The 14,017-nt window shown below is 41.1% G+C and overlaps 1 protein-coding gene across 1 annotated transcript in view; it reads right to left on the bottom strand.

The window, feature by feature from the left end:
* The window catches only part of Dkk2 (dickkopf Wnt signaling pathway inhibitor 2), an 89,717-nt gene extending 81,837 nt beyond the window's left edge, over positions 1 to 7,880 (bottom strand). The window contains exon 1 of the mRNA XM_090356567.1: positions 7,659 to 7,880. Within this exon, the coding sequence (XP_090212693.1) occupies positions 7,659 to 7,880 (222 nt within the window). The remainder of the gene's footprint in view (positions 1 to 7,658) is intronic.
* Between the last annotated feature and the right edge of the window lie 6,137 nt (positions 7,881 to 14,017).

Here is a 14,017-nt window from a genome sequence, read left to right as displayed (position 1 = left end):
GAGAGATTGGGATGGGAGTGAGTGTGTACTGGCTTCAGAAAAACAAAGGTAAAGAGAGCTTTCCCAACAGCAGCCCTTTCTACTGTGGCAACACAATATTTTATGGGAGAGAGCTGGGTGCTTATTTTCCTACACAACAGCAAAGTTCTACAATGGGGTGGTTAGAAGAAGCATAGAAGGCAATGACGTACAGATATACTGCCAGCCTCTGTATTCCTGGTACACTAATATACAGAGCATGTCAGCGTTGTTGGCAGCAATAGGAGGTTTTGGGTTTTGTTGTGAATTTCAATGATGGGAGAGTTAAACTCCGCATTGTTACTACATATAAGAGAGAATGGTAAAAGAAAAGTCTTTGTTCCTTATAAAATCCAGAATAGTGTAGTGTCATAGCTTGAGGGTTAAATAGACAGGTTCAACTATTAGATTGCAGAGATTTGAACTTCAGTGGACCCCATTTACTACTATTAGATGAATGGTACAACTTGCATAAGCTTTCTGGGTTTTTATTGTGATATTGAGACCAGCTTCAAAAGGCCACTCAGAACATCAAGAGTTAATGCTAGTGAAACATTGGAAGTCAAACTTGACACTAAACATGTGATAAGTCAGTAATACATCTTACTATAGTTTAATGTACACCAGAACTCTTTGCAAGCCAGTTAAAAGAAAGACTACATTAAAGGATTACTCAGTTATTTCTATCCTCAGAAGAGGGAGAATATGTGCTTTATCTTACTCCACATAATAAAGTTAATATCTCTTAGGATAAGTTTGACAGATTGCTCATCTTGAGAAGACACTTCATTTAACTATAATGCTTTGATTCCTTTTTCTGTTTTATGTACTTACTCACTGACTTTGTAATTTAATAGGGGTATACAATATTCAAACTTAGTCTGTTAGATGTAACAAATTATAATATATTTACAAGTAAATTAGAAGAGATACTGTTAAATATTTAAAAGAATAACTCATGTAATCAATAACAAACTTCAAACTCGATTACAAAGCTATAGTAATAAAAACAGCTTGGTACTGGCACAAGAACAGGCCTGAGACCTAAAGACCCAGAAATTAATCCACAGATCTATGGCCATCTAATATTTAATAAGGGAACCAAAAAATAGGATAGAAGAAAGACAGCTTCTTCTACAAATGTTGCTGGCAGTATTAGTTAAATACCTGTAGAAAACTAGAGTTAGATCCTTATATGTTACCATGCACCAGAATCAATTTTAAATGGACCAAAGACCTTAAGGTAAAAGCAGCTACCCTGAAAATAATACAGGAAGGAATAGAAGATACACTAGAGCTCCTTAGCACAGGTTGAAACTTTAGTAAAGGTCCAGAAACACAACAAATCAAAGAAAGGTTGGACAAACAGAACTGCATTAAATTTAGAGCTTAGCCCACAGAGTAGGAAAAGATCTTCATTAGCCATACAACAGACAAGGACCTCCTATCCAAAATATATCTACAGCTCAAAAAATTAAATCTCTCAAAAACATATCCTCAAAAAAAAACCCCCAACCACCCCATTTAAAAAAAAATACACTAAGGACTTAGATACTTCTCTGAAGAGGAAATAAGAATGTCCAATAGTCACATGAAGAAATGCTCAACATGTCTGGCCATAAAAGAAATGCAACATAGTACATTAAGGACAACAATCATTCGTTATATGGCTTTTGTTTTGTTTTTCCCTATGGTTTATACCCTGTTGGCACTGCATCTAATTTTGGTATCTGGTATATTGTATATATGTTTATTTGAATTAGGAAAGGTAAGGGGAACAACAAAATGATAAGACAAAGGATAAAGGGTTAACCAATGTTATAGCGATAATCTCAAGACAATATATAGACAATGACCTTTGCAACTTTGAGGGGAAGGGGAATTGGGGGAAGAGAAAGTGGGAGAAAAGCATGAGAGGGGGCAACAATGTAAATCTCTGTAAATCACCCTAACAATAAAATTAAATTAAAAAAGAGTAATTCATGTACAATATTCACTTTATTTGGTAGTGAAAGAAATCACTTTAGAATTCACTACTTTTGTATTTTTGCTGATTTTATATTTTTTCATCTATAATATGTAGATCATAGATAAGATCTAAATTAGTGATAAATAGCCCACAAGTATAACCAGTTGTACAGGTTCAATGATATAAGTTAAGAATGAGAATGGTGATTCTGTTTTCAGTGCTACATAAATTGAGTGAAAGATGAAACAATTTCAATATTATGGTGAAATATCTGGCTTGAAGCTTCTCCGATTCAGTTTACCATTATGCAAGAAACAATTCATAGGATAAACTCTCCAAAAGGACATCTGATTAGCTAGTGGTGTCATCCATGCTTTTCTTGTCATTGGTTTTAACCCAAAGTGGGCAATGACCCAAAGTCATCTGTATGAGACACACGTTGGAGAGCCACTATTTGAAATATTTGGATGGTGACTTTCTTCCTGTGTACAGATGTTCTTATTTAAAAAAAACCCTCTTATAATTTATATCAATTGACCTCTTTGTTTGAGAGAATGGTTTAGATTTGTCCCAACAAATCTGACAATTAGAGAAAAATATTATGTCCTGTTCTAGTCCCTGGCAAGAGTGCATCCAGGAGGAAGGGACCAGTGACCTCCACTTACCTTCAATAGAAATAGTAAGTTTTCATTATGCATTCCATATTTCATCTATGTCATCTTAGCGCAATGTTACAGAATGTAAAAATCAATATATACTAATTATTCTTTATCTTATTTCTCTGTGGCTCTCATTTCAGGTTTTCTTTTTAAAAATGATCTAGTAAGATTCTCATGCAGCCATACAAATCACATAAATCTTTTCGGTGAAAAGAAGCAGGTTTGTCTTTCTTAAATAACAAGCAAATTGAAGTTTAATGATGTAAAAAGAAAACTACAATAGACTGCCAGGAGGACACAGATATAAAAAAAAGATTATAATGTACTTTAATCTTACCTCAATATCAAAGAATGACTAAATGATCAATGTACTAAGTATTACACATTTCTACCGCATTACAAGTGTTTTAATATTAGTTATTTAACTTAGAGAAGTGCAAGGGGCAACATTTTCCTAGAACGAAATATACCTAACACTGTACTCTGGAGTGTCCTTAGAAACCGTGGACTTGAAATATGTTAAGAAAGAGGAGAAGGGCAAAAGTTTGTATCTGAGGGAATACTAAAAGACTACAAGAGGGTCAGAGCCACAGCTGGAGCGGGTTAAAGTCAACTTGTCCTCTTCCTCTTTTCTAGGCTAGCACAAAAAATAAAATGATGGATTCCCAGACTTAGACTATCGTTAAAAAATTTTTAAAAATCTATATTGTCGGCAAACTTCCACTTATATCAACTATTGATTCTTACGATTTATAACGAAAGAAAAGGACTCTTAATGCAAACCATCTCGAAATCTTTTGAACTATTTTGGAAAATTGAATCTGAAAAGCGATTTGCTTTTCACTGCTACTCAGAAATAATTAATTTACTCTCTAGTGCAGGAAATTTTGGCTATTATTTTTCTTTAAAGTCAGGGACAATTTCAGAAAATGAAGCCATCGCCTACAAAGCTAGAGTATGTGATTTATTTCAGGGAATATGTTCATGTACGTCTCTGTGTGCAAATAGAGAGAGCCTCATTAAAGGAAATACAATCCTGAAATACAAATGCTCTTTAACCAACTCCTTCAAGTTCAACTTCACTTTTAATCTCACAAAGGAACTTCATTTAAGCCATTGCCCGTCTAGTTCATGTTAAAATAAAAACCCATGGATTTTCAGCTTCTTTTTGGAGACCCACGCCAAGAAACTTATCTACATTTAAAATATAATTATCACTGTTGTACTCATCACTTTGGAGAGAATTTCAAAATACTACCACATCACATTCAAATTAAATTCACATGCTGGTTTCAGTAAGGCCAAGTAAGGAAATTCTTACAAAGTTTTATGAATACATTGCACACCTAGGATTTTATTCACATATGCAAAATTGTGAATTGTAAAGATGGAAGATTTTTTATTTGCTTGAGTGATAATTTTAATTCATTTTGATGATGGCCCATAAAATTTCATTCGGTAAACTCCAGAGCCAATGTCTAATCAAATCAGTATATCTAATCAAAATACATTTGTCCACATAATAGTGAAGAGTTTATTTAAAACTGCTTTGACTTTAATCATGAAATTATGAATGGCTATGAATTAGAATTTTTCCTATAAATATCCAAGTATGAAATGTTATATATTAGTAACAATTCTTCAATTTATCTCACATTTATTAACACATTTACTACCTTACCAAATCTACTAGCAATCACTTCAAATGGAAATGAATATAAAACTGTGGGTAGAGGAGGGATGGATAAGAATGCTAAAGGGATGACACTGACCAAGAAACATTGTATTCATAAACTCCTTTGAAACATGACAAGAAAGCTTGTAACTGTTAATCCTGTACCAGACATCTCATTCCCAATTTCTTTGTCAGTTTTCACCCTAACCTATAGGTTACCTTTGAAACCAGATCTAAAACTGAGAATCCTAACACTTCGGAGGATACTCTGAGTACAGTGTTTTATTCTCTGCATCTTTTAAATTGTTCTTAAAAGTTAAGGGCACATGGGGGGGGGTGGGAGACACAAGATGAGGGATGGGGGCTGGGGGAGGGAAATAGGGACCAAGACAAGAGAAAGGGTATCAATGTATGTGAAGTAATACACCTTCTTTCTGGTGAATATAATGTAACCCTTCTATTAATTACAATAAAAATATATGAAAAAAGTTAAGGGCACATTTTCTAAGCATAATTTACAATGAGCCACCTAACCTATGGAAGAATAGGAATCACTCTGAATAAGAATGATTCTGATAACAAGCCATAGTTCATCAAGTACACGTTGAACTCATTTTTGCTTTTACAGGTTAATAAATTTCTTCAATTATTTCTTCTGTGATGACTATAATTTTTTACTTTAATTTTCTACCCTGGAAAATTTAAATAGGCAATTGTTAAATTTCCATTTAAGACAAAGAAGATGCAAGATTGTTTCTATTCTGCCTACTTGAAATTGCAGCCTAAGGTTTTCTTGTTTAATTCTTTTATCTCTGAAAGGCATATATTTCAACACTGAGTAAAGTTAGGAGAAGGAACTCAAAGGGTGGCATTCTATAGCTAGCTAGCTTGATTTGCTTGGTGCTTGTGTCTGGTCTTCTCAATCATACTTTGCTACTTTGATAATAAAAAAATCAGCACAGCTACATCTCAATCACTGAGAGTTCTCTACAAAAGAAACAGCATCTTCCCTCTTAACATGACTCTAATTTCCATCCGGTTTTGAAAAATAAGGACACATAAAAAATTGGTAGCTATGTAATGATGATGGAGGAAAGAAAATAGATGAATCCATATTCTAAGATTCTCTGAAGATAGATGAATAGATACCTGAGAGTTTCCCTATGAATATTTATCAGGAAGAAAATCTATTCGCTTCTCCACAATACACTTTTCAGATTACCCGCTGGACAACTGAGAAGGTAGCTGTCCTCTTGGTACTCAACCGAGCATTTCGATTTACTTTACCAGTAACTCCATGTGTTTCAACTTGATTTGGTCAAAGTTTTAGGATCTACTAATTATGGCTGAGTGTACTACATATTTTGTACTTCTATGCTAAGTGATAGAAAGCATATCAGAAACTCAACTTATTTACAGAATAAGTCTTCAATGTGAGGAAATAAAAGTTGAATTGTTATCTCCTTGAGAAGCATAATGAAGTCGATAATTGGAGAGATGGCGAAATAAACACCCACTGTTCGTAACTATTTATACACAAGTATATTATTAAAATACAAAAGACAAGCTAAGTTCTGGGCTGTGCCCGCCGTCCTCTCTCTCTGTAATGACATAGCTCATGACAGTGCTTCCCCTACTAATCTTTAGTGGAGAAACATGGGCTCTCTCAGGAAACCCACGTGGAACAGGATCAACAAGTGCTTTGTGGAGACTCCCAGAAGAGTTAGTACCAAAGGAATCTCAAAGGATTACTTGGTTCCTCTGTCACTGGGGATATTGGGTTCTCTTCAAGCTGACAGTGTATAGAATTCTGTCAGGAGCATTCACGTAAGTCCTCTATGGGGATCACATCATTTCTAACCCTTTTCCACCAACCCACAATGGACTCGCAGCACATTGCTGGGTGCCTGGCTGTTGGAACTGTCCAGGCATTGGGAAAGGGGAAGGGGAAGGCTCCTATGTACAGAGGCTCTGGGTATACACCCATCGCTATGTCCAGTTCCTTATTTTTCTTAAGCCCTCTATTTTTTTAATCCGCCTATTGCACACCTGGTCATACCTTCTCGAAAGAAGAGCCGGAATGATTGACATTTCAGAGCATTTTTTTTTCAACTGCAAAAGGAACCCAACTATCCCTTGAAGCTCTAGGTCTGTTTGGGACTGAGGGTTAACCTCCCCTGCGGCTTCGTCTCCTCTGCCATGGGCTTGTATGGTGGACTCTCCTAGCGCACACGGCCAGGGTCACAGCTCCCGAGTCTGCTGGGCACGGACCACGGACCACCATCAGAGACCACCACTCAGTGAGCTGTGGCGTTTGGCACACAGGCCTTTGGTTTTGGCCGTCCATAAAAGGAGAGGAAGGAGGAGCTGTGGTGATTCCAGTGCCCACAGAGCCCCCTCTCCTGGCCGCTGGGCGCTGGCAGACCGCAGCAGGGCCCAGGGCGCGCTCCACTCCCCCTGTGTATCTCTTTAAGTGACTGTCAGAACATCTGCACGAAACAGAGGCGCCAGCGGGAAGTTTCCTCTGTGGTGTCCTCTGCTGTGTGGCCTGCCGGCGCCTAGACAGTTGTCACCTCATTATTTTCCTTCTCCCAGAAGGTTTATTTACACTTCTACCTGAACTGGAAGCACAGCGCTCGCGTCTACTGGAGTTGATTTCTGCCTGGGACAAAGTGGTTGGGAGAAGAGAATGGAGAAATGGGGGGAGTGGTGCCTTCGGAGTGTAAAATGGAAAAGGCGGGCCAAGATTGGGTTTCTGACTACCCCGGGCTGAACTCTCACTTTGCCACCGTCTAAACAAGAAAGGAAGGAAGGAAGGAAGGAAGGAAGGAAGGAAGGAAGGAAGGAAGGAAGGAAGGAAGGAAGGAAGGAAGGAAGGAAGGAAGGACGGACGATCTGTCATCTCTGTTTCTCATTACTTCGTTTAAGGATGGCAAAGAAACAGCGCCAAGCACACCGAGTTGTGAAGATTACACGAGTGGACGTGGAAAGCGCTGGCTGCGACTGAGCTGCCGTGGACCGCTTCCTCCCGAGCATCCCCACACGACAGGGAAGGAGCGTTGCGGCCCCTCTTCTCTCGTGGGCACGCACTGGGTCTCCCTCGGTGCCATGCCCGCTTCCCAAATAAGAGAGAGAATGGAAAAGCACCCCCCCACACCCCCCGCAGGCATCCCTGCCCCGCACGCAGCCGCCCTGCGCCCCTCGCTCGGCGCCCACACACCGCGCCACACCTGCCCCAGACGCCGCCACCGCTCCCTCCCTCCGCGCGCAGGAGCGCCCGCCTCTGCGTCCCGAGAGTAGATCGGGGACAAGAAGGGAGGGATTTGGGTTTTCCTACCTGCCCCAGGTTTTTGCCCTTCTTACTGCCGCCGAAAGCCAGTCCTTGGTATATGCCCGCAGATCGATTGGCAGCCTGGACCGGCGTCTCCCCGCCCAGGGACGACTTGATGGAGTTGAGCTTAGCCCGCGAGCTGCCGAGCTGGGAGCTCTCCACCATCAGCACCGCGGCCAGGAGGAGCAGGCAGCGGGACGAATCCTTGCCCCGCATCCTCGCCGCCATCTCCCGGCCCCCAAAGGACTTGAATGCGAGGGGAGAGAGAAGACCCCCCAGCACGCGGCCCCTCCAGCGGGGCGCCGGGGATCCCTGGAGACACGGTTTCCCCCCCGAGCCGTCCCGGTGTCCCGGCTCCCAGGACCTTTGATGAACTCAGTCTCAAGGTTCAAGCCCAAAGAGCCAGCGCTAACCCGCGCGAGGACGCGCTGGCCTCTCCAGCGGGGCAGGAAGCTGTGCAGTGACTAGTGACAGTCCCAGGCCAAGGAGGCGTGACCCAAGGTGCGGCGACCCGGTCCCGAGGCCGACGGTGCGCCCAGCGCCTGCGCTCGCCGCGCACCTCTGTGGTCACGTCCTCACGTCCCGCAGTCTCTTCGGTTCAGTCCTGCGATCAGGTCGTCCGTGCCAATTCCTTTGCCTTCGGACTCTTTACTTTGTGTCCCCCCTCTCCTCTTTTCCTACCCTTTAGGTCTCCACTTTTCCGGGACACACGTTCCTGAGATGCTAGAATCTGGAGTTGCCTCCCGATGGGAATCTGGAGATCTTAGGCAAGCAGAGCCGTTCCCCCCCACTCCTCACACACAAGTTCCACCCGAGGCGTGGACCCCACCCCCCGGTTCACATGGGGACACCCAAGACTTCTGGAGTCTCAGCGATGCCCCGGGAGGCGGCTAGCGCTCGGCCCCGCCAGCTCTGGCTCGCTCTGCTCGCGTCCTGCTCCCTCTTGGCTTTTTATAGCTCTCCACTGTGGGGTTTTTTTTTTCCCTCCGCCCCCAATTCAAGAGTGACAAAGAGTGAAAACGTTTCTCCCCCACCCCACCCTCCTCCCCGTCCGCCCCTCCCCCTCGCCGCTGCTCCTGCATCTCCTCTACCACACCCCTGCAACAACTGGGAAAAGGGGATCGCCCCCCTCAAAGGGATATGGGGGATTCCTGGTGCCTGACCACAGCTCCTTGGAACTAGGCAAGGAGTAAATGCACAAAAGGCCAGGGTCACCAACCTTCCTTAGCCTGCGACGACTCCGGACTGGGCGAGGACGGCTGGCAAAGGCTCGTGGATGCTTTAGAGAAAGGAACATCTGCACTCCGTGTGCGCTCAAGTTGGATTTCTTCTCTCCAGGAGTGTGTGTGGCTGGTGGCACAGAGGTGCGCCAGGGAGGTGTGCAAGGAACGCGGCGGGAGGGGGGGGTGAAGGAGGCCAGGACCACAGGAGAAAGAGGAGCTCTCCTGCCCCTCCAGTGCATTTAGTCTCTCCCCCAACCTCAACTCAGCCACACACGCAAGCACACCACACACACACACACACACACACACACACACACGCACGCGCTGTATGCCTGTGCCTCTGGCAGACGGAGAGGAAATGAGAAGCCCCTGATATATGCTCCAAGGGTATGGATCTCACAGCTCCACTGGGCATCTTTACAAGGCCAAGCAAATGCCCCCTTTGCTGCAAGGAAATCCCAGACGCCACTGAGCAGGGCGCGAGATGGAGAGAGGTGAGAGCGTGAGAGCCTTTGAGACCCAGTCTTTCTTGGCTTTCTGCCTCCAAGACCCCGCGAATTCCCAGGAAAGCCTTTCTCTCACAGGCTCTTGAGGCTCCCCAAGTCTGGTTCACTTCTTCCAAATTAGAGAGCTTGCTTAGAGAGCGAATGGCACGCGCGGGCGGCTGGCGCTGGGGGGCGCCTTTGGCTCCCACCAGGCCAGGCAATGGAAATGTGGCCAGAGATAAGAGCCCCAGGGGACTTCTGTGCTGGGGGTGTGGGGGTGGGGGAGGTTGGGCCTCCAAGCCACAAGCTTCCAAAGTAATGCCGGACTGTTGGCAGCTATCCAAAGCTGTCCCCCTTCGCCTTCTCAGGCACTGGTGTCCTGCAGCACCAAGCCAGGACTTAGTGATGGCCAGAGCAACACCGAGTAGAATCTAGCAGGGCACTCTTCCAGTCACATCTCAGCTCTCACACCTGGTCAAGCCTCCTAGCAGCCTGTTCAGGAGTTGAATTTAACAAAGGCTAGGCGAGAAGATTACATACTGTGAGATCTAAAGTTCGGATTTGGAGCTAGTATTTCACAAACATACATTGAACCTAGGGTAAATTGTAATGTATTTTATGCTTCAAGGCTTGTTAGAGGGTCAAATGTTTTTAACCTCAATCACACATATGTCTATAAACACACTGACATGTACATATATATGATATTAATTTATATAGTAATGTAGGTTTATGTACATACATGCACATCTATATTTATACAGAAAGAATTTACAAATTTGTGAGGATAAGCAAGGCAACTGATTTTCTAATAAGTAAGAAATGCTATGTATACTATAAATAAAGACTGGAGATTCAGCACTTAGATTATACAAATGGGTTGCATGTTTTGCTTTTGTTTTGATTTACCAAGTGGAGAAAATTACAGAAATGGAGAACATAAGTTAGGAATTTTCACAAGTTCAGGTGTGTGCGTATGTGTGTGTGTGTGTGTGTGTGTGTGTGTGTGTGTGTCCTGAACTCATAATCTGGTGTGCTTCAGCTTTTTCACTCAGGATTGGTATTCTACCACTTGAGCCTTTTTTTGGCTTTTTTTCTAGAAGTAATTTTTAATTGAGTTAATTAAGAATATCATGTACCTTTTCTGTTCAGGCTGGCTTCACCAACGATCCTTAGATCTCAGCCTCCTGAGTAGCTAAGATTACAAATGTGAGCCATTGGTGGGGGGGAGGGTGATGGGTACCAAGACATATGAAGGGTATCAATGTATGTGAATTAATGCACCTTCTATCTTGCAAATATCATGTAACCCTTTTATTAATTACAATTAAAAATTATATTAAAAAAACAAGTGTGAGCCATTAGTACATGACAGGCTCAAATATATTTGAAGAATATCGTGGAGCAAAGAAAAAAGACAAAATATAATTAAATATGTAAGCCAGAACTCACCATGCATTTATTCACTGAAAGTGATAATGACTATGATTCTACCTTGAGGCAAAAAAAAAACCTCAAATAAATAGTGAGAAAAAAATGAAGATGCTTTGTTTAGTTAGTTCTGTCTCTCCTCTCTTTGAATGCCCCTAACTCAAATTATAGCCCACATATAAGACTAACAGTACTAATTGGTTCAGCTAATCAGAAAGTTAAAATAATCAGTGTATTTAGACATTGACATATGATATCAGAGGCCAAAGCAACACCTCGCATATTCCAGAATTAGATATTTATAGAATGTTTAAACTCAAAGGTCGCATGAAATTTACTTGCATACTCTCCCATCTAAAATAAAAGGACACACATGGAATCAAATGCTAAAACATACAAATTGTACCATAGACCAAAGAGGAGGGAAAAAATCTAATTTCATTCCTGAGCTGCATGCTTTTTATAAAATTTGACAGACAGCCACAAACACACATAACCTATGTAGACAGTAGATATGCATAAAAAATTCACTGACTGTGAATAAACGTATTTCTTTAGGTTATTGTCATAACCCATTTGTTTTCTCCTTATATAAGTGCAAAAACAAGCTTTATATATTAGTTTAAATAACAGACCTCTATGCCATTTGTGATCTTGTAATTAGAGAATAAATATATGAAAACTAGACTACTCAGATGTAAGGACAAGACACTTTGTTCTAGAAGAAAATGTTCCTGGAGGCATTGTGTCTTTTGGCTCTGTCATTCCCTCCTTTTGTTCTTCTAGGGGGTCATTTTAAAGACCACTATTTCCTCAGCAGTTATTTTAACCCTAATGGTATGGGATGTGAACACACTGACTGACAACTGTTTAGGGTTTGGGTTTTGTTTTGTTTTGTTTTGTTTTTTTTGTGGGTTTTTTTTTGTGCCAGTACTAGGGCCTTGCTCTCTTGATTAGCATTTTTTGTTAAGACAGGCACTCTACCTTTTGAGCCATGACTCTAATGCAGTTTTTTGCTAGTTAATTGGAAGTAGGCTCTCAGATTGTCTGCCTAGACTGCCTTTAGAACACAATCTTCAGATATCACTCTCTATGTAGCTAGGGTGACAGGCATGAACTGCCACTGCCCCTAGCAAGAAAGCACTATTGTTTTAATGTTTACTGCCCTTTACTATCTTTTATCCCATCATCTCTCTCCTTATGTCAGTCCCTATACTAGAGAGGATTGTGTTTGTTGGTTGGTTGGTTTTAATTAACTGCTAACTGCTCAGATTTGGAAACCCCAGTAAATTGGGTAAACTACTCTAAACCCTCAACCAGCTAACAACAGGATGGACTGATTTCTATCCTGTTATTATTACACATATTTTCAAAACAAACATTACTCATGTGGAGAAACTATTCAAAAATCTGGCCAATTTTTCCACCAGAAATGATCTGGTCATTTGAAGTACAGAATATTAGCAAAACGAAGAACAGGGTAACTTATCCAGTCATATTATAATATGCAGTTACTGGTCAGCCTCTGAACCTGTAACTGATGTACTGTACACAAACCATACATAAAAATGTGTGTTGCAAGGGCCAGAAGTTTGGCCTAGTGGTAGAGTGCTTGCCTAGCATGCACAAAGACCCGGGTTCAATTCCTCGGTACCACATACATAGAAAAAAGCCGGAATCAAGTGGTAGAGTTCTAGCCTTGAGAAAGTCCAAGTACAGGGCTCATGCCCTGAGCTCAAGCCCAGGACTGGCAAAAAAAAATGTGTGTTGCAGATAGGAAATAATAATGGGAAACTATTCACAAAAGAATAACAAGCTCCTAAGTTGGTGACTCAAAATCAGTGTTTGAAAGCATGACTGAGTTTAGTAATAGCAAATGTAAAATGTTTCTCTCTATGGAAACTCATTTTATAATTAAACTTTAATTTTTGATACTCAAAGAATAGGAATAAAGATATTCCAGGAATATCTCCCACAGTTTTGAATATGAAAAAGTCAATTTAGTAGACATCAATGAGCCTAAAGAATTTTAAAGGCAACAGGTCTGGAATATAAACCAATACTACTACTAATATTAATAACTATTTTAAGTACTTGCTACTGTAGGCACTAGGTTTAATTCTTGACATGTATCTTAGCTGTTTTAACCACTCAGTTCATATCTTTAAACAATGGGTTTCCGTTGGTTGCAATGAAGTCACATGTGTACTGCCAGTGTAAATATACATAAGGAGAAGACAACCCATCAAACATGTTGACAGTGCCTTTGCAGTGGTACTCAGCACAGAGCCCCTGCAGAAGCTAAGTTATGTAGTAAACACCAAAACAGGTATTTAAATTATACCTAATGCCTACACAGGTATTTTAATTAATCTAGTAAAGCTCTTAGAATTAAATGACCATATATAGTGAGGTTTTTTTTTTAAAGATCCATTGTTCTAAGATTTATTGTATGAGCTACCTATAGCTATCCTAACAAAGTACTGCTGTTCACTCCGTTGTTGAAACAAGAGTTTTGTTTTCTCAGTCACTCTGGTGATTAAAGGTGCATGTTTGAGATTAGCTGGTTTGGTTTCTTCTGAGTACTCTAACCTTTTTCTTGTATGAACACCAGTCATACAGATTGAGGACTACCTTAAAAACCCTCAGTTGAATTTTATTACCCATTTAAAGACCTTATCCACAAAGATGATCACCTTCTGAAGAACTAAGAGCTATGGCCTCAACACATACATTTTAAAGCAGAGGGTGTAAGTCAACCTCTTAAACATGGCATGATCAGTGCAGGAGAGAAGTAAACTTTAAAATGCAATATTTCTGTACAAAAGTCAAACAAGCAGTCTACCAGAATCCCAAACTTAAAGGGAGAGCCTGGGCTTCACTCACCACTTCAGTGTTTCCTATTCAAATTTGACCTTTGGGTAATTTTATTCTATGCATTAGTCCTATCAGACGTATTAACATTAACGTCCTGAATTTCTCTCATATGTGACTTACCCCTAAATGTGAACTCAGCTTAGCTACCAAAGCAATCATCAAGATTCCATTTGGGAATCTTAAGAAAACAAATAATGTGTGCTATTGGCCAGGAAGATAAGATCACTTCTACATCTTTTTGTAAAAAAAAAAAAGCACCTAGTTAATGAAAGATGGAAACAATAAAACACAGGAGTACATGGCTTAAAAATGAATCATCACAGATCAAAGGAAAAGGAAGTGGTAATCA

This window comes from Megascapheus bottae, chromosome 23, assembly GCF_031878675.1.
Source record: "Megascapheus bottae isolate mThoBot1 chromosome 23, mThoBot2.hap1, whole genome shotgun sequence".
NCBI classification, from domain to species: domain Eukaryota; kingdom Metazoa; phylum Chordata; class Mammalia; order Rodentia; family Geomyidae; genus Megascapheus; species Megascapheus bottae.
Note: the sequence above shows the minus strand (reverse complement) of the source record. Positions and strands in the feature narration are given on the sequence as shown.